This window comes from Streptopelia decaocto (genome assembly GCF_964273445.1).
Source record: "Streptopelia decaocto genome assembly, chromosome: 2".
NCBI lineage: Eukaryota > Metazoa > Chordata > Aves > Columbiformes > Columbidae > Streptopelia > Streptopelia decaocto.
Genome location: NC_138655.1, coordinates 53139846 through 53164387, shown reverse-complemented (window position 1 = coordinate 53164387; position 24542 = coordinate 53139846). Strand labels below are relative to the sequence as shown.

General features: G+C 38.0%; 1 protein-coding gene across 1 annotated transcript in view; it reads left to right on the top strand.

Annotated features, from left to right (window-relative positions):
• The window catches only part of LAMA1 (laminin subunit alpha 1), a gene marked incomplete at its 5' end in the record, with an annotated part of 105386 nt that extends 81278 nt beyond the window's left edge, over window positions 1–24108 (top strand). Inside the window, 22 exons of the mRNA XM_082046579.1 lie at window positions 172–288; window positions 1703–1885; window positions 2188–2342; window positions 3944–4087; window positions 4872–5005; window positions 5260–5410; window positions 5946–6070; window positions 7217–7367; window positions 8467–8611; window positions 9236–9377; window positions 10530–10644; window positions 10844–11014; window positions 11727–11878; window positions 12393–12578; window positions 13046–13212; window positions 14342–14450; window positions 15541–15730; window positions 17703–17861; window positions 19020–19173; window positions 19790–19923; window positions 20962–21184; window positions 22821–24108. Coding sequence (XP_081902705.1) covers window positions 172–288; window positions 1703–1885; window positions 2188–2342; window positions 3944–4087; window positions 4872–5005; window positions 5260–5410; window positions 5946–6070; window positions 7217–7367; window positions 8467–8611; window positions 9236–9377; window positions 10530–10644; window positions 10844–11014; window positions 11727–11878; window positions 12393–12578; window positions 13046–13212; window positions 14342–14450; window positions 15541–15730; window positions 17703–17861; window positions 19020–19173; window positions 19790–19923; window positions 20962–21184; window positions 22821–22981 — 3368 coding nt within the window. The 3' untranslated portion in view covers window positions 22982–24108. The remainder of the gene's footprint in view (window positions 1–171; window positions 289–1702; window positions 1886–2187; window positions 2343–3943; window positions 4088–4871; window positions 5006–5259; window positions 5411–5945; window positions 6071–7216; window positions 7368–8466; window positions 8612–9235; window positions 9378–10529; window positions 10645–10843; window positions 11015–11726; window positions 11879–12392; window positions 12579–13045; window positions 13213–14341; window positions 14451–15540; window positions 15731–17702; window positions 17862–19019; window positions 19174–19789; window positions 19924–20961; window positions 21185–22820) is intronic.
• Between the last annotated feature and the right edge of the window lie 434 nt (window positions 24109–24542).

The following is a 24542-nucleotide window of genomic DNA, read 5'->3' as shown; positions in this document are numbered from 1 at the left end:
TCCTTCTGTTGGAAAAAAAAAAACACAACAAAAACAACAAAAACCAACCAAACAACAACACAGTTGCATTGGTTAAATGAGTGAATGCTTGTTATCCCTATGCATAGCGTTCCTGTGAGTTGTATGGTATTTGTTTATGCATGGAAAAATCACAGCTATTTCTTCCAACAGGCCTTTTATTTGGATTGAATGGGCTGAACAAAAAGGTAGAAATTATTCAGGAAAGTACTAACAAAATTGTCAACCAGCTTAATGATTCCCTGTTGACACTAAGAACATTGCCTAATGGTAAGTGAAATTTATATTGACATTTTCCTTATGAAAGAGCCATCTAGTACAATCGTAATAAAATCCTGTTGATTGTCTGATTGCAGAGGCCTAGCAATAAACTACACTGGAGACTCATTTAGCCTTCTGCCTTACAAGGAGTATTTTCCTTTTTGCCTTTTCTTAAGTAAACCTATGAAACATGACATGTTTAGATTAGAATTCTAAGTTCACAGCTTTAAAATGCTCATTTTACAGCTGAGGCTCTTAACTCACACTAAATTGTGATATTAGTGATGAAGTTACACTGGATATTAAATGCAGGATGCTATCTTACATAAAGCTAAACTTAGAAATCAAACAAGCTGTGAGTTAAGGAGGACTGTCCTATGATTTTATTAATTTTCAGTTTTGTTGTTACATTTCTTGAATTTTCCTCCCTTTTTTTTTTTTTAATCTGGGGACAGAGTCATGGTAGCGTTGCTCTCTGTATAGGGTACTGGTTGGAAGAAGGATCCCTGCAGACCTAAATCAGTTCTTTTGTGCCAGCTGTAGCATCTTCCCACAATTTCGGGCACAGGTGCTATAAGGAGAAGGCTGAGATTGGCATACTCACTATATAAGTGATTATAGCCCAAAGCAAAGGGTATGATAAACCTTCTGCCTGAGCAGCTTTCTGTAGGATTAGAAACATAAATCTCAGGCTGGTGACTCGAAGTGGCAACACTCATTTGGAAATTAAACACTGAGCCTGATGTATTCCTATCATCATCTTGTGATAGGCAGAATCAAGTTCCCCATCACTGCATTCTGTGTCCATGTTGTATTCAGAGCTGGTCATGAAAAATAAAACATTTTTTCTAGAATTCAAATTTTGGATTCATTAAGTCTCTTGATCAAAAGACATGAAAATCTAAACTGAGGAGCCTTAATTAAAATTGCTGCAAATCCTATTATTTATATGTTTGTGTAAAATATTTAATTATTATATACCCCTATGTGTGTAACAACAAACAGAACTACCTCTGTAGCTGTAACCATATCTGTATCACCAGCTGGGGAACACTGACCATGTTTTTTGTTCAGGGCCATGTCTGTGGCCATTTTGCTACTTAAGAACTGGGCAAGAGGAGTTGCACCAGCCTCCTGGCACTCCAGTTTCGCAGGAGGTAAATGGCCCACTCTGTCACCCATGACGCATTCAACAGTTAAGCAAAGTTAGATCACAGTAGGTGTTGGTTTGCAGCTCCCCTCATAGACTGAAGAATACAAATGAAAATAGAACTCTCGACTACAAAAGGAACATAGCTGACAACATTTGTAGTGTTTTGATTGTTTGTAACTGTGTTATGAAGCCAGGCATTTATTATTCCCGAGTATGTATGAAAGCTGTGATTTTTTTTTTTTTTTTTTAAACCTGTGAACTGTGTTTCAGATACAAGAAAATACATGCTTGAGGTGAAAGAGCTAGCTGTGTCTGCAAACACCAGTGCTGTGATGGGTTTACGTCACTTTGGGGATTTCAGTCAAAAGCTGCTGACTACTTCTTCTACATTGTCCCAAGTTAATGATACATTGAGGAAAACTAGTGAACTCATAACTCATACATCAAAAGCTGGTATGTTTGCTGCTTCATTGCTCTTTAGAAATGTCACTGCTTGCAGAAGCAGTACTAATATTAAATTTTAATAGGCGTTAAATATGAGTCAGATGGACTGAAAATTTCTTCCTAATTCAATAAAAATGTGCTAACTTTTTAAAAGACCTCTAGAGGAGTCACATGGGATGTCCTTAAGTTTGCATATTCCTTACTGATGTTTAAAATTGCTGAAAACAAAATGATCAGAAACTAAGTATTTTAGCAGTGAAAAGTACATTTAACTTTCAGCCTGCAACAACTTTTCATTCATGTGTTGGCAGCAATCACAGCTGAAAAACAAGTTAAAGAAGTAGAAGCACAAGCAAGTCTTTTATTCGATAGGCTGAAACCTTTGAAAATGCTGGAGGATAACCTGAACAGAAACCTGTCTGAAATTAAAGAGCTCATCAGCCAGGCCCGCAAGCAGGCAGCATCTGTAAGTTCCGTTGTCCCAGACTTAACGGGCTTCACTTTCACTTCTATCAGGGAAGTTCTTTGAGATAAAGAGCCTGAATTTTACTGTCAAGGTACCTGGTTATTCCAAGGTGTCACTGAAGTCCAAGAGCACTGGCTGATTCTTGAAGCATACTGACAGGGCTGTTGGTGTGTTTTATAGTTTTAGCTTCAGGTTTCTTACTGCATTTGTGACTTTGCCAGAACACACAATATGCCAGAAAGCAATCACAGAGGTAGTCTGCTGAGAAAGAGACAAGTGAGGAAATGGTGCTGCCATTCTTTTTAGGACAAGATGTTCATTTATAAGCTTATTTTAGAGATTGATGTGGAGTGCCTCCCTATAGCTTCAAGTATCATTGCAAATTTTTTTAACGAATGTTGATTCTATCAACAAATTTATTATCCATGTCCTGCCATGTCTGTATGTTCTTCTTTGCAAGAAGCTGCTGTGCATCCAGAATACTTTAAGACAAATAATATACCTGTTTTTAAATCTCTGTCCCCTGCTTAAAGGCAACAAAAGCAAAACAACTGTACTATAGGCCTCATTAAACTGTGAGGGGAATATGGAAATGACTTTGCACTCAGTGATTTTTGGTATGCCTTTGGCTTTAGTTTGTGTGTCTTATTGTAAGGTTTAGGGAGGTTTTGTTTTAAAAAATAAAAGGCTTTCAGTTCTTTCTGCAAATCTCCTTAATTATATGGTTATTGCTTCTCTGTCACAGTCTACTGAAGCTTAATGAATCCACTGGTGGAAAGAGGGAGTAGCATTTTCTGAAGTGTCATAAGCCACAGAGGTTCCTGGCAGGGTAAAAAGAAGTATTAGCAAAATGCCCTTTTCGAATTTTGAGACTTTATTCTGTTGTTTTGTAAACTTCTACTAGAGGACAGAAACTGTATATATATATGTGTCCATATGCATATGCACAAGTGTGCTGTATGTATTTAGTTTGTTACAGGCATATTCAATCAAGTTGATGAAGTTAAGGCTTTTCTGTCATTAAAATATCATTACACTACCAACCTCCTTGGAGTTTGGCTGCATTTAGCATGAATTCGTGTCCCATCAGTACACTGGATAATGTTCAAAAGAGTTAGTGGTATGACAGCAGAAATATTAATTTCTCTACTTAATCTTAAAGTTTAACTTGTAATATATTCACAAATGTGTTTTTTGAATAATCATGTAAACTTTGTTGTAAAACTTTATTTTTTTTAAACATTTTGAATTTCTGTATCTTTATTTTCTGGTATTACTACTGTGGCTTTTACTGATACATGGGCTTCTGACCCAAGATATTATTTTCTGAGGTATTTGAATAGTTTAATTTACCTGCTTCAAATCTCCTAACTGAATGAGTGAATTATGACAGATTTTATCCTTTTCTATTTGTGAATCTCTTTGTGAAGTGATACCTAGGAGATTGCCGAGATCTAACCGAGGTAGCAATGCTTACATTGTATGAAAGTATCTCAGCAAATGGATTTCATTTGTTAGTCAGAAGCTAAGTACATATTCCAGAAATATGTGCTATGTACGCTAAGACTTGATTAAATTAAGTTTCCTCCTTCCCCCTCCAGATTAAAGTTGCAGTATCAGCAGACAGAGACTGCATTCGTGCCTACCAACCCCAAATTTCATCCACGAATTACAACACCTTAACACTCAATGTGAAAACTGCTGAACCAGATAACCTCCTTTTCTACCTGGGTAGCAATGGAAAGGTAAGTTTCTGGCATGCATTTACTGCAGGTGATGGTAGTCAGATGTTTTAAATGACCACATAGATGATTTTTCCTACTTGACTTCAAACTAAGTATCCAAGTAAGGCCTCTTGCAGACAAGTGTGTTCGCTAGGGGTAGAAATATTTTTGTGCCTTAGGTGATTCCAGAGATCCTCAAAGGAAGAGAATAAAAGCACCTGATTCCTTAGCATTGCTTCTTGGCCATGTCATGACACTCTCCCTTCCTTTTCCCGTGATGTGCTTTCATATAGCATGCTGGAATATATCAAGCCATTTGCCTGGTATCACAGAGAAAGTACTTGAGTTTGGCCCTCATGAGGATGGTGCATCCACCCACCTGAAAAGGAGCATGATGGGTCACTGTCACGTTGCCCTCCTCTATGTAATCCCCAAAAAATGCACAGACATTAGCTCCTCGTGGCACGCTATCACATGGTAGTACTTTTCCACACAGTGGTAGGTCACTTCACATGCACTCAAAAGTGTGCATTTCTATATGTCTATGTGTGTACATCACATGTTTTTATAAATATATAAAGAAGACATTCATCTACTTGTATATAAGCTGAGTTTTTTGGTTTCATTAAAAGTAAAATCACTGAAAACTTAATGAGGCCTGATTTTGCTAGAAGTCAACTCCTGTAATATGGGATGTAGGGACATGAATCTGGAAATACTTTCTCAATGTTACCCTTGTAAAATACAGAAAACAGAAGCTCCACATTCAATGCCATGTATTAGAATAAGCCCTGCTGTTTTTCAGCCAGACTTCCTTGCGGTGGAGATGCGACGTGGTAAGGTAGCTCTTCTTTGGGATCTGGGCTCTGGATCAACAAGAGTGGAGTACCCTGATTTCCAAATTGACAACAACAAATGGCACAGAATACATGCAACCAGGTAATTAAAATGAGAATGGCACAAATGTCAGATAGGAATTTTTTTTTTTTTAATTATTATTATTTTTTTTTGAGATGGCTGTATTGTAGAGATTACCAGCTTCTTAGCGAATGAATTTGGCATAAAAAACACGAATTATCTTCTGAGTTTTCCAGTAACAAGATTTTTCTTGACTTTAAAAAGAGAAGCCGATAACATGTGTTGATTAAGCCTGGTGATTTCTAAAACTATTTATTAGTATTTCTACTTGGCAGGTTTGGAAAAACAGGTACGCTCAGCATAGAGGAAATGAACTCCAATCAGAAGCCTTCATTCAAATCTGCAACCTCTCCGGGGACAGCCAGCATACTGGATGTTAACAAATCAACCCTAATGTTTATTGGAGGACTTGGAGGGCAAATCAAGGTTAAATTCTGAGATCAGCATTCTTTAAAATGTTTTTATTATGTTCAAGATATACTTTTTGACTTGGAAATAATTGCATGAATTGGTTACTTCATCCAGAAATCCCAGGTACTCTGACTAAAACAAAGATGCTATAAGGATGTTCTGATATCCTGACGTTAATATTCCCTGGATGTTTTTGCATAAAGTGTTAACCAGGGCAGGCTCTGTGTGCATGCATGATGCATAGACATTACACAATGAATTTGGTTTTAGTTTATTTCTTCCATGGCTTCTTTTACTTTGCCATTGTTATTCATGCCATGAGGCATTTAGGTATGTCAAGGATATAGCAATTTTACTTTTTTACTTGCTGCAAAACTAAGCTATTACCATCTAAATGGTAATTGTTGATGATAAAATGTGTTGTTCTTTTATTATGATTTATATCTAACGAAGTTATGAGTTCAAGGAAAATAACCAGACAAAAATTTGGCTGCATAGTTTTCAGAGTACATAACGTTAGTTATATTCATGGGGTATTTCTGTCTTATAGAAATCGCCTGCTGTAAAGGTGACTCATTTTAAAGGGTGCATGGGAGAGACATCCCTGAATGGCAAATCTGTTGGTCTTTGGAACTACATGGAAAGAGAGGGCAAGTGCAACGGTTGTTTTGGAAGGTATTTTGTCCCACTCTCTTTTTGTGTGAACAGATTTTGAGTAATTTACATCTGTCATATGTATTTCTACGTTAGCTAAAAATAATCATAGAATCATAGAATACCAGTTTGAAAGGGACCACCAGGATCATTTGGTCCAACCTTTGTTGACAAAAGCACGGTCTAGACAAGATGGCCCAGCACCCTGTCCAGCTGAATCCTTAAATTGTCCACTGCTGGGGAATCTACTGCTTCCCTGGGGACATCATTCCCAACTGCAGTTTCATTTATCATCGGCTTACAGTTCTGAACACAGTAATCTGAATTTGCCAGTGGTGTCAAATAATTTAATTGTATGGAATCTTCTCACTTATTAATCACTTTCTCAGGAGTTCTATTGCTGTCATATGTTTTGTGCATTGAAAGCAGGGACTGACAGTGAACCAAACTATTTTGGAATGTTTGCTTTGCAGTAATTTCCAGCAAGACAAATATATTCTTTCCTAGAATAAGAAATAGTGTAAAGCGCTCTTACAAAAACAAACAAACAAACAAACAAAAAACCACAACAAAGTCATAGCAAAAAAAACCCCATGAGCTTGCTACTGTTCTTGTGAAAGGGTATTGCAGACTATACTATTTTTATGCTTAAGGAACTGAAAAGAAATATACTTGTCTGTATTCCCTTTTGCAGAATGTTTCATGTAGAAACAGCAGAGGGTGCTGCTTGATCATGAGATCTTTTTTCTAAGTATTATATTGCAGGGAATGGGGCTAACAGAACATTTAATATAAGTGCAGTTGCGCAAGCATTTTGATAATTGGATTACATGTTTTAAGTAAGAGGGTGTATGTTGTAACAGTTATTTTTTTCCCTTAAGAAATCATTGGCTTTTTCTCATACATCAGGGAAGAACATTTTTTATCTTGTATGTATCCTTCCCCATGGCTAATTCATGTGTTGTGAGATTCTATAATGAAAGTGGCCTTTGGCTGGAATCTTTCAGTTATTTGTAACATCAAGACTGAAGTGTTTTGCAACACTTTCTAATCATACTGCCTGGGGCCTACACCAGCCGATCTAACTTGTCTTATATTTTATATAAAAATGACTGGAAAACCACAGATTCTTCAGTTAACATTTTTAACTGCTTTCTACTTCCATAGCCCACAGGATGAGGACACTTCTTTCCATTTTGATGGCAGTGGATACTCAGTTGTGGAAAAGGCACTCCGCTCAACAGTGACTCAGATAATAATATTTTTCAGTACCTTTTCACGTAATGGACTTCTTCTGTACTTTGCTTCAAATGGCACTGTAAGAAAATTGATCAGATTCTTAAGCTTTCAAAAACTGTATTTGTGTCACTTGGTGTTTTCTTGCTTGCTTTCTTTGTTATTTTTCCGCTTACATATATTAAAAGAAGTTATTATCTTTGTATATATTATCAGTTATGACTGACATCATAAGCCAAAGGAGTAAAGACAGGAACCCTAGAGACATTTTTACAGCAAATATTCACATACACTAAGGTCAAAATTAAGCAATGAAAAAAGTTATTCATAATTTGTTTTAATTCTAGACTAAAATTAATGATCATTTAACTAAAGGCAAGAAAAAGAAACGGTACAGACAAAAAAGTTTTGTTCAGTTGGAGGAACCTTTGCAGAATGTAAACTCTTTTGGAACTGAGTTTGCAGAAGGACAATATAAGACTGAATAGACATTGAATTAAATATGTAATGTGGGAATTCAGTAAACTGAAATAAATTAAATAAAACTCCCTGCAACAGCAATATAGCCTAGACCCATCTCCAGACCTTCACTGTCATGCAGTTTACCATAAACTTAGCTCATGGTTGTCTTTTCCTGAAGGATAACAAAGCTGTGTTTAGGTACAGATTGTTTCAGAATCACTGAATCATTTGCCTTATGCACTCACTGCCTGAATACATTGTACAATGATAGATGACTTAAGTTTTACAGTGCAGAGGGGTCACTTTTAATACGATTCAGAAAGTCTTTTTTACTGTGTGAAGAAGCTCTTTGCTTCTTGTGGAAGAACATTGTAGCTTTTGATCGTTATGCTAACAATCATATCAAATTACTCCCAACTTCATCCAAAATAAAAAGCAAATGTGAGATTTGTTATTTAGACCTTCCTCTGCCGTGTAATCAAACCTGACAATGTGTTTAAGTAAGAATAACAACAAAAGAAAACAAAAAGACATGCTTGTGAGGTACATTTAACTTAATTTTCTTAAACATAGCTAAGTGTCTTGGGCCTACCAAACAATCTGGGTACAAGAGTTACCAAAGCTTTTTCACACAGTAGACTAAACTTGCCAGGGATGCATCCTTTTGCAAGATTTTATTTCCAGGAATTTAATCTGTTGTGTTGTTTTTGTTTTCCCAGAGAGATTTCTTGTCCCTCGAGCTTGTTGATGGCAAAGTGAGACTGACTGTTGACCTAGGTTCAGGACCTCTTGCTCTTACAACGGAAAATCGTTACAACAATGGAACATGGTATAAAATTTCATTTAGTCGGAACAAGAAACAAGGTAGGCTACAGACTGAAAAAAAACAGGTATCTGCACATTTACAAATACAAATATCTAAGACAGCCACAGGAAACCTCACTGCAACCAGATCTGGTCACTTGTGTTGCAGTTTCTTTAGCAGCCACACCTTTGTTACTTTACTTTTAGAAGGACAGCAGTGTAAGATCTTGTGCTTAGTTTGACCCATCTTATGAAGAGCAGATAGTGCAGAAGCTGACAGTCTAAAACAGATCAATAGTCTTCAAAGGGTGAAAGATCTCTGTCCAATCTGTGTATCAGGGATGATGTTTTCTGTTCTGTGTTTTAACAGTACCCAGTACAACAGTATTCGGAGTCTACGTTTTGGAAGTAATGCATTACAGATAATAAATGTTAATAGCTATGACATATTCTCATATATATATTTTCCTGTAGACTTCCCCAGATTTGGTTTTGGCAGAGAAGAATGAATGAGATTAACAGAATAGCTGGAAGTAAAATAAATTACTCATTCTAAAAATAAGAAGATTGTCCATACGTGTTTGAGTCAATTAATACATTTTTCTTTATTAGAGACAAAATTGCCAAAATGAAAGAATGTGTATTTGTGTCCTTATCCAGATCTTTACTCTCTTTTCTTTGCAGGAATTTTGGCAGTCATGGATGCGTATAACCTTAATTATAAAGAAACCAAGCAAGGAGAATCTCCTGGGGTTGCCTCAGACCTGAACCGCTCTGATAAGGACCCAATCTTCATTGGTGGGCTGCCAAGATCAAGGACTGTGAGGTGAAGTGTCCTCTCTCTTTTCCACCTTTGCTAAGACTCTTTAGAGGGAAAGACTTTCACAAATTCTGCTGTCTCCACTGAAATTAGTGAAAATTGGTGAAGTCTGAAGTCTTGTTTAGTGCCATGAATACCAGAGAATTGTCTGGCCTCTGCCTTCAAACTCTAATATGGTGCTTTCCAGTGGTAGGTCTGATGTTGCAGTTCAGATCAGAGGCAAGCTGCTGGTTTTCCCCTCTGTGGATGATTTCCACGACTGCAGCTGCCACAGCAGCTGTCTGCTCTTTGTGTCAGACTGCGGGAAGCATTCAGCGCTGCTGCCCGGCACTATACTCCTTTGATCTCTACCTGTGTGAGCCTTGTGTTTTCCAGCTGGCATTTATAGGCAAAACTGTGCTGCAGGACAGGAGTTCTACGTCAGAGAGGAACTCTTGTAATTCAATTTTAAAACAAGGAACAGAGGACAAAAAATTTTGAGAACAGATCAACAGAAAATGTCACGAATATGTATTTTACAGCATGTCTCTAGTTTGTACTTTTTGTATTTCACATCCCTGCTGAACTTGTAAAGTCAGATTTCTTCCAGTGGCTTCACTTTGAAAAGATGAACATGGCAAAAGAAAATATAATTAAACTGCATGCTCTTTACAATAAGGTAAATTTTAGGACAATATTTGTCTTTGTGCAGTTATTGCAAAGGTAATCTTAACTGGTATAGCAGCCTGTAAGGGATTATGAAAGGACAGCCTTAGATTTCTCTGGTTGAAGCCTGGAACCAAATTAGGCATCCTCCAGACTTAAGAAATGAAAAAGAATTGCTAGGTAATAGAGAGCTACAGTTACCCGCTCACACAAAAGCCATTACATTTCAGCTGAAGATTCACCGTAAAGTACTGAAAATGACCCGGCCTGGCAGCACACTATTACACACCTGTATGTTTCCATTTGGGTACAATGTTGTCTGACTCTCTTTAAGATCAGAATTAATATCTGCTAAGAGTAAAACCTAAATTACCCCTGTTTTCACTTACATTGGGCTGACTGCATTCTTTAAAACAGATCTTTCTTTTTTCTTACTGGACGGAACTTTATATTTTTTCTCAGGAGATTCCAAATACTACTCCTTGAAAAAATGCCTTTTTTTTTGTGTTTCAGGAAAGGTCTTAATAGTAGAATGTATGTGGGATGCATAAAAAATCTGGAAATATCCCGTTCAACCTTTGACTTGCTTAGAAATTCATATGGAGTAAGAAAAGGCTGTGTATTGGAGGTAGGAGACTTTTAGGTTTTGTGACCTCATCTATATTGTTATTGAACAACAAATAGCAATGTTTGTGAACACATAAATGGGTTTATCTTAAAAAAAAAGTCTAAAATAATCTAATTTATACTTGAATTCATTTTTTTAAATCTTACTGGGCACTATGTAGGGACAAAGTCAGTAATTATTTCTCTCTCTCATAAAATAGCCTATCCGTAGTGTGAGCATCTTGAACAATGGATATATTGAGTTGGTACCTAAGTCCCTAAGTCCAGAGTCAGAACTGATGGCAACTTTTGCTACAAAGAACAGCAGCGGCATCATCCTTGCTGGACTCAGCAGGGGACTGAAAAAGCGACGACGTAGACAAGCATATTTGGCAAGTACTGAAAACAAAGATTTTTGTTTTGGTTTGGTTTTGCCATTTTTGTTTCTTAATATCAGGTTAGGTTTTTATGACTGTAACTTGCAGGGAGTGAAAAAGAATAATTTATTCAGCTTAGGAAGGCCCAAATACAGAGGCTAGGTGGGGAACAGGACAGAGGATATTCATTGTAACAGAGAAGAGGTGAAGGATCTCTTAGCAGAGATCTGTTACAGTTACCAGGACCCAGAATGCTTTTGCAATAAGGAGGTAAACTGCACATGAAATGCACAGAATATCACTTTCCACCCTGTTAGTCAACAGTAGTTACTGAAGGATTTGAGATGAACAGCTATCTCGTATCTGGTGGACTGTGTTGGAGCTCTTGGAGTCTAAGGACAAAGTCTTAGCAGGAATGCCTGCCCCTTCTTAGTTTCTTCTTCTAAGGGGAGGGGGTGGAGGGTAGGAACGTGATATAAAAAAAAGTCCTACATTTTAACCTGAGTTTTTATCATGACCAGAGAAATTTCCAGCTTCCATGTTTTCTGTTAGAAGGCTTTACACTCAGAGGTACCAACCCATGCCTCCTAGTCTGAGTTTCATTTAAAAGTTTGTTTACAACTAAGCTGGAAGTTAATTTTTTCCAAAGTATGTTCTATTTAAACACTGAAGGAGTGCCAGGAAAGTGAGTTATAGTTAAAAATTAATCTCCTGATTAAATCCACAGCCCTTCTTTTCCATCATGCTGATTGATGGTCATCTTGCTGTGCATGTTAACACTGGAGATAGAGCAAGTACTAGAAAAGTAATTCTTCAGGCTGCTAATGGAACATACAGTGATGGACAAGAACACTCGGTCATCCTAATCCGGAACAAGAGGTACATGCAATTGTGAACAGTACTACCTGTTTAGTTATTGTACACTGTTGTCAGTTCACTGCGCTCTCTGAGGATCTGCCTTTGCTAGCTTATTAGGTGGAACAATCAGGGCTCTGTTTTTTTGCTATTAATGGAAGTGTTCTGATTTACATGGTAATTGTACACGGCATATAGCCACTGATGAAATTGCAGTTAAAAGCTCTCTACATCTATAGACAGCTTGGACTGCTTCAGTAAAGTATGCTAAATAGTATTAGAAAAAAATACAGCTATCAAAATGATTCGGAAAGATACCTATCAAAATAATTAAGAAAGATATTTGTCAAAACTCTGCATGTTAAAAATTATTTAAAGAATAAAGTCTTCTAGTTTTAAGACATCGAAAGGATTATCAAAGTGATGGAATCTTTATTTCTTAGAACAGGACATTTTTGAGCCTGAGTGGAATGCTTTTCATTTGAAAATGAATGTCTAAGGCTCTTGTTGAATGTTTTCCCTACCTTATCTTTTTCAGGATCATAACTGTACAAGTGGATGAAAGTAACCCTGCAGAACTGAGGCTTGGTTCAGCAGCAGAAATGAGCCCCATGAATATTTCCCATTTCTATGCTGGTGGCATTCCAGCAGGAGAGGGCATTTTAGGGCTAAAAATGGCTGGATCCTTCCATGGCTGTATCAGCAATCTTATATTTAACAAGGAGTAAGTTGAGGGGTAACTGCCCTGTCTTGCAAAACAGTGTATATTATTATTAATTGTAGCGTGTAATCCTTTTATGACATTGTGCATTTGCCTGGTTTTTAACATAAGACAAGCATGATGCTGATGATCTGGGTATTACAACAGGCAGAAAATGGGCCTTATCAGCTAAATTTCCAAACAACATTAAAAATGTCTTTAATGTTTATAGAGACGCTGCCCAAAATGCAACTTTGTCAACTATAATTTCATCTGCATTCACAAACAGAATGGTTTTCCAAGAATCTTGTCTATTAATATTGTTCTATGGACAGATTATGTGCCACTTCTCAATCTTTTTGTCCCAGCATGCCACTTCTTTTCCTTTTTCACGTTACTAGTGAAAGACCCTGTAAAATACTCTTCTTCTGCTTTGGAAATGTAAAGATTTGGCATTTCACCTCTTAAAATATAGGGTTTTTAAAACACAGGCTTTTGTATTTCACCACTTCCATGAAGTATGAACATGTGGATATGGACAGCTGCTTTTTGTCAGAGAAGCCTAAACCAGCCATACAGCCAGAAGATCTAGAGATTCAACCTGAACTTCAGGCTTTACCAGTTCCCCTGAGGCCTCTTACAGATACAAAAAAAGTATGTATTGCAGCAAAGCTCTATTGCCTCTTCTAGGAAAATGTTCAACAGCAAGATGCGTTTCATCTTTGTGGAGAGTTTTCAAAGCATGGACTGTGTATATTTGCTTCTTCTGTGGTATGGCATGGTTCAATGCATGTGGATTTGAAATTATTATTTCTTACAGAACAACTGGTACAAACCTTTGTAGCAGCCTGTTGGCCTTTTGTAAGGGAAATGCAGTTAGGTTTATCATTGTTTAGGCAGCAAGACTGAAAAAAAAAAAGGTAAAAGCAGAGTGATAATCCCCAGCACAAAGACTTGAAAGTAACAATTATCTTAAGCATGTTTCTGCCAAAGTGGCTCTGTGCTGAGATTTGCATTAGATGTGCGATTCAGCATTCACTTTTTCCTGGTCACACACAGGCAGTCTCTGCTCTGTGTCAAAGAAGAGGCACAAGCCATTCCAGAGACACACAGTGTCTGAATGCAGCTTGCACGTCACCTGTTTCCTCTCGCATGGTCCCTGTTCCCCAGAGAGAAGGCAGCGTCACTTCTCTCCTCCTGCAGCTGCACGTCTTTATAATGAAGTGTTTCCAAAGCATCCTGAAATCATTTTTCTGTGGCAAGAGAAAGCAGGATTTTATACTTTTCATACAACTGTGGCTATAAAAAGAAATAAGCTGTCCTTCTTAGGGCTGAAGTATAGCTTTGGCTCATACTCTGTTATTCAGCTCTCCATCCTCCAAATGACAACAAAAATGTGTGTCCTCACTAAATGGGAAAATATTTCTACTAAGTCCATAAGATTTTCAGACTGGAATTGTACTATGTCTTCCAGTATTTGTTATCAAAGGGGCTATCAATTAAGACAAATGGTGGATGACTACTGCTCAAACTACAAGCATTTTTCAGTAGAAAAGACCGATGCTGTCCATGAGACATAGCTTAATCATTAGAACTAGTTCTTTTTGATCCTGAAGATAGCTCAGAATGATTGTAGTTTAACTTATTGATGTTGCTGTATATTTCGTGTTTATCTGGTAGTACAGTTTGTTCCTTACGAAGTTGGCATAGGCACACTGCCATTCAACACTTGCTGTTCAGCACCCGATACTATTATTTTTTAATAAAGTCCTTTCATTAACAGGTAGTTTGTGCAAAAGTTGAGCTGTCTGATCATCTTCAAGGTGCCCATCAGTTTGGACTTGCCAAAGGCAGCCACTTGACACTGCTCTTCAATCAGTCTGCAGTTAGGAAGAAGTGAGTATATCCACACAGTGTGTTATCTTGTATTGAGCTACAAGAGGTACAGTTACGATTTTCTTGAATGATCACTGCATTACCAGCTTTGAACATGGCTCTTGCTTCAAATTTCTGTGGTTCCTCATGGAAGAAGGTATCATTACCACTGCAATGTAATTAGTGTGTCTTTCCCAGGTTTCTTGACATGAGTTAAACTCATGGTCCGAGTTCTGCATTTTTTTCCCCTCAGACTTATGAGCCCCACTGTACTTTCTGTAAGTATTTTGATTACTGTTTTCCACATACAGAGCTCAGCTGGACTCTGCTGCTTTGACTGATGCAGATAACATCTTGCCCTCTCCTCTGGATTTTCTGCAATTGCACCTTCCATGTCTGCTTCACTCCCCAGGTCAACAAAGGAGCTAAAACTACCAAGAAGAATCATGCCATTGAGTCTTAATGTGTGATAGCCTCTCTGCCACTCTTATTTCTTTGAGAGGCTCTCAACAGAGACTCCAAAACACAGCCTACAAGCCACTTGCTTGTGCTTCTTTCAACTCAGGAAGCCTTTGCAGTCATTGAGAAAAGAGCCTTTTTTTGCTTCTAGCCCTTCTGTTGTAACTCTTGAACATAAGGACATTGCAGAGGATTGGTGCTGTGTAGTCTAAGCCTAGTGTCTCCATAACAAATAGCTCAGTCAGCTCTTCTACCTTTTAAGGCTCTTCCTGTTCTCAGTCTGCCCATTATGTCCCAGCAAGCCTGGCTAATAGTCATGGATGCCATCACATTATCCTGGAATTCATTTCTTTCTTGGGGCAACAGGCAAACCTGCAGTCACAAACAGCTGGGCCTGTCCCTCTTAAAGCCCAGCTCACTCTGTGACAATCACTTTTTCTGTCTGTGACAGGTACGGCACTGATTTTTGTTACGAAATACATTATAGGTCATGTTTTCTTAGAATCAATGCAAAACCTACTTTTCTGTCCTTTGTAATAATAAATTTTCTTTCATCATAATAAATTAGTTGAGGATGCCCTCTGTCTCCAGAAAAGCTTTTTATCAATGCGGAAGAAATGGCTTTTAGTAACACAGAATTTTTATTGTCTAGACTTTCTGTCCAGCTGAATCTCAGAACCTTTGCCTCCAGTGGCCTGATTTACTACATGGCTCACCAGAACCAGGTTGATTATGCAGCCCTACAGCTCCGTGGGGGACAGCTCTATTTCTCATTTGATCTAGGCAAAGGGAAAGCAGTAGCTTTTCACCCTGCTGTTATCAGTGATGGAAAATGGCATACGGTAAGTAGTCACCAATCTTGTACTCCATTTTCTCTTCCTTGGAGTTATACTGGGCTGGTTTTTCCCTGTACACTTTTCTGTGTTGCAAAGGTGGATAGGTTTTAATGAAATCACAAAACCATTCAGATAACTCATGTTTGAGTATAGTTATTTCCTTTTTACATTCCTATTAATTATGCATCGATTCCAGCATCCAACTACTGTCACTTATCTCAGATTATTTAGAGATAAATTGTTCACCAACTATGTAATAACGGTCTTCTTCACCAGAGAAGAACTCAGCAGAGATGTCTGGAAGCTCTGACTTTTTCCACAGAAGTCTTTGCATTATGTCACCAAAGACCTGCAAGTGAGTGTGTGACAGGGTGAAAAAGATTTGTGGGTGCAGTTTCTCCTTTCTCCCACTTATTGCTTAGTACCGGGGAATGTCCTAGCAGCTAGTGCTAACAAGGAACCACTCTCTTTCCTTTCCCTGGTTGATGTAACATGAGAAAGGTAGACATTTGCAAAAAATGAAGACTGGAGGAGGAGGATTTGGCACAAGTTGAGTTTGAGGAGAAATTATGGCTACAGCTTTCAGGTATCATGTAGCATTCGGGCCCTTCTTTATCCAGGCTCCGGATCAGACTCTGCTGGCTCAGATCCTCTGAGCAACCTACCTGCTGCCGGCTCTGTCTCTTTTTGCAGGAAATGACAGTGGTGTCTGCAAGAGTTTTAAAAGCAACTCTGAGCACATTACTTTTCCTTAAGGCCAGTGAGGATGACAACATTCATCCTGCTATGCTTCCCTTCCTTTGTCTGTATGTGAAGCCTTAACTCCAGAAAATGGTTTCTGTGGGACAAAGTGATTGACTCAAAGCTGCCACCTCCCCTAGACACCTTGAGAATCAGCAGAGTGTTATTTTTGCTTTTCATATATAATCAGCATAAGAAAAAACAGAAAAAACCCAACATAAAGATGGCAAATGTGAACTTCTGTCAGAGATATCACAGTTAAGCTCTGCTGCCTTCCTTGAAAGGAAGAACACTCTGTGATTTATAGCTGCATATTTAAAATTAAATATACTCATATAAAACTCACACTTTCCACTTCAAGAGATGAACAGATTCCATATGAGAGCTGATCTACCTTTACTGTCCAGGACATAAAAACATGAGCTTGAACATTTTTTCAGAGATTAAGGCTGAGTCACATGACTTCACAGCTGGGAGTGATTATTGCAGCAGCTCTACAATCAATTTAAGCTAATATGCATTTCTGCTGAAAGAAGCACTACTCCTTTTCATTCTCTGCCGTCTGCTCATATCATCCTGGTGTGCCACTTTATCCTCTTACCAACCCCAAATGTTCATGAAACCTCATGTTGAACCTGGTCAGGATTCTGAGTGGGGCTAAAAGTAACTAGGGAAGAATAAACGTCTGGCTGACTTAAAATACAGTGCCTCATCTGCATGTGAATAATTGCTTTAGTGCAAGGAAGGCGTATTGGGGTGAATGAACAAGATGGACAGAACTGGAAAGCTTTTTGGTCAGAGCAAATTGAGCGCTGCCCATCATCAAATTACAGCGTAGGAGTGTGCACTTGAGAGAGCTATGATGGCTCAGCTGGTGGGCAGCACAGTAGTTGCAGAAGACCAGCACAGTACTCCCCACTTCAGATTTAGTGATGTGCTTGTATCCTAAGGTGATAAACTAGTGGTTTTAAATAACAATCATTAAGACACTGAAAAATTTCCAAGGACAACACGCAATCATTGTGATCCCTCGGGCACACAAGGAGGCAGTTTAGCTGCTCAGTTGCCCTATGAAAGGTCCTCAGCCTCATAATGGATTCTGCAAGGATCCCTCGCTGTGGGATGTCAAAGCCATTTAGCTGCTAAAAAACTGTCTTGCTTACTTCTGTGGCAGATGATGACTAGGCAACTGATTCAGCTTACTGATTCATGTTTGCATTCTCTCATTTTTTTCCAGATAAAGACGGAATATGTTAAAAGAAAAGGTATAATCATTGTGGATGGACATGAATCAACAGCAGTCAATGCTCTGGGAGATGGCAGTACTTTGGATGTGGAGGGGAAGCTCTATCTGGGAGGGCTTCCCTTAGACTACGTGCCGAAGAATCTTGGGAATGTAAGAAGATTCGGGGCAATGGGTTGTCTCTGACATCTTATAAAACTAGGATGAGTATACTGTATCAAACCCATCTAATTCAGTATCCTGTCTCTGACTGGCAAAACAGTAGTACTTAAGGAAAGAAACAACAATGAAAGTAATCACCCTTCACCAGATAAATCTTTCCAGCTTTCTGTGGCTCAGCGACTCTAACTAGAGTTTGTTTCCTTGTGTTTTGGTAATGGCCCTTAATAGGTTTTTTCCTATCAATCTCACTATTAAAAATGGATAAAGAATATAATTTCATGTGTTTCATAATATAAGATAAAAATATGACTTAGAATTTCAGACACTTTGGTACCTAAATTCTATTGTCTTTATTTATGAGGTGCCTTAAATATCTCTGAAAGGCTTCTTTTAGCTGTCTGAGATTACCATATACTTTTTGCACATGGTTTTAGAGAATAGGTTTTTGTCACCTTCCTCCTTGTGCAGCATGTTGTCTCAGGGAGGATTCTGGTGATGATAACAATGTTTCTCAATTCCTGGGTGCACTTTCTGCATCCATGCTTTTTAATTGGATAAGGGGGCTAACAAATACTTTAATACTTTGAATCTGCAATTGCTAAAAATAGTAGTAGTGAGTAATTCTAATGAAACTTTGGCTCTGGTGATGTATACTTACAAAATGTCTTAATCTTGATTTACTTGTTAATTTGCTGAAGCATAACTGTTGGGGGGATATCCCTGCTCATTTTCAGGCAAATGCAATTCTTTTTATATGCTACAGGGAGCGAATACTGTTTCTGAACAATAGTTATTTTGACTCTTAAGACATGTTATGTAAGTATATGTAATAAGTGTTGAGGGTTTAGATTGCGAGATGTCCATCCATGCTTATCAATAACTTCACATTCCATTGCTATGTTTACCAAAACATGTATCTGTTTCTCCAGGAAAATGCAGCTAATATGAAGGCTTTAGCTGACAGGCAAATTCATTAAAAGAGAAACTTGTTTTTTAACAAAACCAGGACAATAAAAAATGTAATGATTTTAGATTCTGCTGTGTTTTGTTTAGAGGATTTTTCATTTACAATAACATCAAGTCAGTCACTGAGAGAGCACTGCAGCAGTTTGTATTATACACTAACTCTTCATATTTCATTTTGTTTAGGTGACTCACAGTATTCCTGCTTGCATTGGTAACATGACAATCAACAGCAAGCAACTGGACAACGAGAGCCCTGTGTCCATCTTTGCTGTGAATAAATGCTATGTAACAGTGCAAGAAGGTACTTTCTTCGATGGGAGTGGCTTTGCTGCTCTTGGTAAGTGTCATTAGAAGAAAGCAGTACCTTACTGAATTAATATTAAGGAAAACATACTCTTGTTAGGTCTTGTTGGAACTTAGTGTAATTAATTGACTCCTCACACAAAGGGTGCATGCCCTGCATATATATTTCTAACTTGGGTCTCTTTATTCTGTACATCCCAAAGTGAGCATTTCTGCAAAAGGCTGTCTTCCACATATGAAAGAGCTGATGATTCTAGCACTGAGAAAGAAATGAGCTACCTCTTTCTTCAGCTAACAATATCCATGTTAATGATGTTAACATCTGTTAAATGGTATAGAGATAGAAGATGTAGGGTGCTTGTTGAGTAACATGAAGGATTACATTAATATGTGCTCTTTACAGTTTCTTACAAGTAAGATAGAATGTATTAAATATAAATAAATGAAAGGAAACTTATTTGGCAATTCGCCTTTTCCAATATAAAATGTGAATGCTGACTTTTGGAAAACTTACTTTTCAGAGGTTCCACAAGGTCATATCCTGGCAGACTAATTAACAAGCTTTTTAGGCCTTTTAATGACAATGTATGTATTCTACTTTCTACTGTGGGTTACAAGTCTTCTATTAGAAACTCATAACTTCTTTTCAGTCAGAGAAGGTTACAAAGTCCGATCGGATGTGAACATCACACTGGAGTTTCGTACGACAGCGTTGCACGGCGTTCTCCTGGGGGTCAGCAGTGCTAAGGTTGATGCTATTGGACTGGAGATTGTAAATGGCAAGGTAGGCTGCAGAACTGCTAGGTGGCACTAAATAGACACCAGTGAAATGTGGTGGAAGCAAAATGTTTAAACGAAATCCCTACAGAACTAAAATAGGACAGACTTTCAGTCTCAAGGTTTCTCTTTGTCATCATATGATAAAATAGGAGATTAGCAGAAGTCCCTGGAACTTCTTGCCTTGTTAGTTAGTGTCATTTACGTTAGTGTGCAGCTACTGTGACTTGTACCACATACCTTGCACGGTAGACCAAATATGTACTTTTGTTGTAGCTTAATATTTTAATATTTTTTTTCTGCCATAGAGCTATGCTTGCCCTTGATAAACGTGTTATTGGATGTACAAAACACCGTGTTTTGTAATTTCTTCCTCAATATTCATAAGCAATTAACTCACTATCTACTTCTACTGGCCATTATGCTCCATAAACCTTTTAACAATCAATACATAGTTCTCTACTCATCTCCTGCATAAAAAATGTATACTTGATTGCTCTTAAGTATTTGCTTTTCTGAGAAACAGCTCATTTTTTATTCAAAGCTTCCTAGCTAGAGACAGCGTTAAATATCACTGTTTCTGCGGGACCTGCTTTCTTAGTCAATATTTACATATTAATCCTCACCACAGAGTTGAGGAAATGTCTACTGCTTTGAAAAATAAATACATGAAATAAATCAATACACATATTGGTAATGACAAGTGCTTTTCAGTCCATTCTCCTTTTCTTCAGTTAGATACAGTGGATCTTGAAGTCTCAGCTTCTGTGAGAAAATGATTTGTATTTGTAAAAAACATTGAAAGCCCAAGTGAAGTATACCAAGCTAACTCAATGCACTGCTGCATGGATAGATCTAAGTCTTTTAGATTTTAAAGATACTCCAATAAGGACACACTCTATCAAAGTAAACATGAGCTTTACATAATTATCAAACGTTTATTAAAACGGAAATCTCTGCACCAGCATGATTGTGCTTTTATCTAGGCAAATTAGTTCATGTATTCTTACTTTATATCTTTATTGGCATCTGGCTGTTTATACAGGTTTTATTCCATGTCAACAATGGAGCTGGCAGAATAACAGCTACATATGAACCAAGAGGCACAAATAGTTTGTGTGATGGAAAATGGCACAAGCTTCAAGCAAACAAAAGCAAACATCACATTTCGCTGATAATTGATGGGAATTTGGTTCAAACTGATAATCCCTACATCCAGTCAACATCTGCAGATACAAACAATCCCATTTATGTTGGAGGCTATCCTGGTAGGTACAATAATATTTCTCTTCCTTTCTCTCCCTCCCACTCTTGCTCTCTCTCATAAAAATGACTCTTAACACATGCACTCTCTCCCTCCCCCTTCTTCTCCCTTGCGCTCTCTTTCTCTCTTGCCCCGATTAATCGAGTTCATGACTGAGTTATTAATCATAGTTTCCATTTTCCACATTGTTGCTGGGATCACAGCATATTAATGTTTGAGTGTTCTGTCTCTGTGGAGAACTGTGTTGAGCTGTTGAGTATGTTGGCAAGATCGACTCAACTCCTGTCACTTTCCTACACAAACCTGCTCCTTAGCTCCTCAGAGGGATTTCCTCCACATCATGTCTTTCGCAGTCTCTCTCAGATTTCACAGTATCTCTGCCTGTGTATGCTGAGGTGCAGTTCTCTTGCAGTAAAATTGATACTAAGGCTTTCCCTTAAATTTGTCTAAGTAAGGCTTCTGTAGTGCTCTTCTCTGATTTATTTTTGCCAGGGGTTGTGCAGGCAGAAGTCAGGCTGCTGCAGATGAACATATTTCCCTTGTTCTGTGTAAATTCCTTTCTGAAGTAACTGTCAATCATAGTACGATGGTAGTGTAAAAAGCCAATAACACAAAAAAATATATAATTGAATTACTTTTCAGTTAATTTGTGCAACTCACTAGTTGATCATTTGAGCCAAGACAATGTTCTTTAAGAGGACTGAATTTTGAACATCATGAGTTTAGCCTTTTTGCAGGCACACTTTTTAATGAACGCATCAGTACTGAGAGTGAGTAGGCTTTGTGTGGATTTGAATATCTTATGCTTTTAAACGTAGCAAAAAATGCCCATATCCATTTGTCTCTGAAAAAGCTGTTACAGTTTATCAGTTCAGATACTCAGATTTGTGTGAAAACAAAGTGATGAGGTCTTGAAGGGCAAACTCAGCTTTTAAACATTTGGAAAGCTTTAGGGATAATAGCTTGAAATGTTATAGAGCCTTCTGTTGGACAAGGTGTCCAATGAATTCATGCTAATTAACCAGATCTTGATTAATATTTGATCTTCCTCACATACCAAAGTGGTTTCTCAGCTTCTTGTGAACCTTTTTTTTTTTTTAGTAGTAGGGTAAAGTGATACTAATTTTTCTTTCAGTGCTCCATCTGTAAAGATTAGGTTTAATAGTGAACAGAGAAATTATTCAGTTCAGTTGAATACTGCAGAAGTGGAATGAATTGTTTCACAGGTTGGATGAAAAAAAGAGTTGGACTCTTTACCAACCTCATGTTTTGGTTTGCCAATGGAGTCCATGGCTGTGTACAGGTCAACTGTTGCTTCATACCCTACCAGTTCCAATTTGAACTTGAAAGACACCTATCTAGAGTGGCTTTCTCCGCCCTTTCCCCCTCTCTTATCTTGACAAATTATTTCTTCAAACTCTGCACAAGTTATCCCAGAGCATGGCTTACTCTCGAAGGCAGGAGTGACTGTCCATGCTGGAATGTCCAAGATCATCCAAACATGAAGGGAACTTGCTACTCCTCAGCTGTTGGTTTTCTCTCTTGTTTAGGAGGGAAGGGAAGCAGTTGAATAACCTGCATCTTTGTGTTGTTTCAGTTCACTGGATATAGATTCAATGTATTTCATGTTTGTTTTTCAGCTGATGTGAAGCAAAACTGCCTCACAAGCAAGAGCTCATTCCGTGGCTGTTTGAGGAAGCTTGTGTTGACCAAGGGCCAACAGGTGGAGTTGTTTGACTTCAGCAGAGCTTTTGACCTGCGTGGAGTCTTTCCTCATTCCTGCCCTGGGGCTGAGCACTGAACTGCAGCAGAGCTTGTCTGGTCTGAGAGAGAGTTTTTGTTGATCTGTTATTTTTCATTCTCATTTTGTAATGAAAAGAAGAATTGGTGAGAGCCTGCATCTCTTCGATTTTTCTGGTTGTTTTCCAACTCAGGTCATTTATTTTTTTATAGTCAGAAGCTCTATGTCTGCATTTTAACAAAAAGGTTTTAAACAACAAATACCTCTACTACAATGGTAATGGCATTAAATGGGTGTTTTTCTTTTGGGAATTTTTGTTAATCAGTGTTTACAGTATGTTTTCTTTTGATTACGTGACAGTATTTCATATTGAGTGTTGGTCGTTTTATAAAAAGGTAATTTTGAACTGCATAATAAACTACAATAAACTGTGCATTATTTCATGTAGTTCGGTTGTCTGTGTATTTCAGTTAGAAGTAAAAGAGTGGGAAGGTTAAGAAGTGACACGTTCAAGTGGATGGAGTCCAGCAGAGGGAGCACAAGACTAAAGCCTTAATGATGAAGGTCTTGGATTCAGTCTAATTGATAGAATTTTCTTACTATAGTTTGTATGGTAGCTCTGATCCCTTTTACCTCTGCTTTGATATCTAGGGCTTCCAATGCCCATTATAGCCACATTGTCTAGGATGATTATTTTCCTGTTCATGCTTTCATGGAATCACCTGCAGGACAAGCAGCAACTCCACACCACAGAGATGCACATAAAATGTTGTGTTGGTGAAAAAATGATTTGGATTGGCATGGGAACAACTATTGGTTTTTCTTGCAGTCAGAACTAATGCATCTTTCTTGGGAAAACAGTATTTCTTAGAGGACACAGGGAAGAGCCTTTCATGCCCTGCAATTCCTAATTCACAGGCCAGTTAGCAGTTCTATCTTCACTTCTTCCTACCGGGCTTGCCTCTGTTCCTAAAATGAGGTTTCCAGTAGTTGCGCTTGAGCCAGGTTTGGGGACAGTCGCTCGATCTGACTCAAGTGAGGACATCCATTCATCAGCTGGCTGGATCATTGAGCACTGACAGCCACATCTTGTACTTGAAGATGCATCTGTAATAAACATAGCTCTTTACAAGTCACATCCATCCCCTTTTTTTCTCTTTGAACTTGCAGTATTTTTATTTGCTCATCAGAATTTTGTTTGGCTTTTACTATACTTTTTTTACAATTCATTCTCAAATGAGTTTTGCTCCATGTATATCATGCTGGTTTAAAAAAATACCATCTCAAATGAAACCCCAAAGCAGTTTGTCATTTATTCCAATAAAGTACGATTCCAAGCAGTGTCATTTTGTACCTTGCATTGAAGTAGTCAAAGGGAAGAGCTCCTGGAACGAAGAACTGCACCGCTTGAGCAAGGACTGGAGCAAAGAACTCCACTTGAACAAGGACGAGCTGCTTAGGTGATTTAACAAGAGAGTTGTTTTTAGGACAGTTTCACCACTGCTGTTTGCAATTTCTGTCACTGCTTCTATCTGAAAACCACGTGTTTAGATTTGAAAAGCTTTTTTTTTTTGTTGGTATTGTTTTTATTTTTGACACGAATACGATACAGTGGACACAT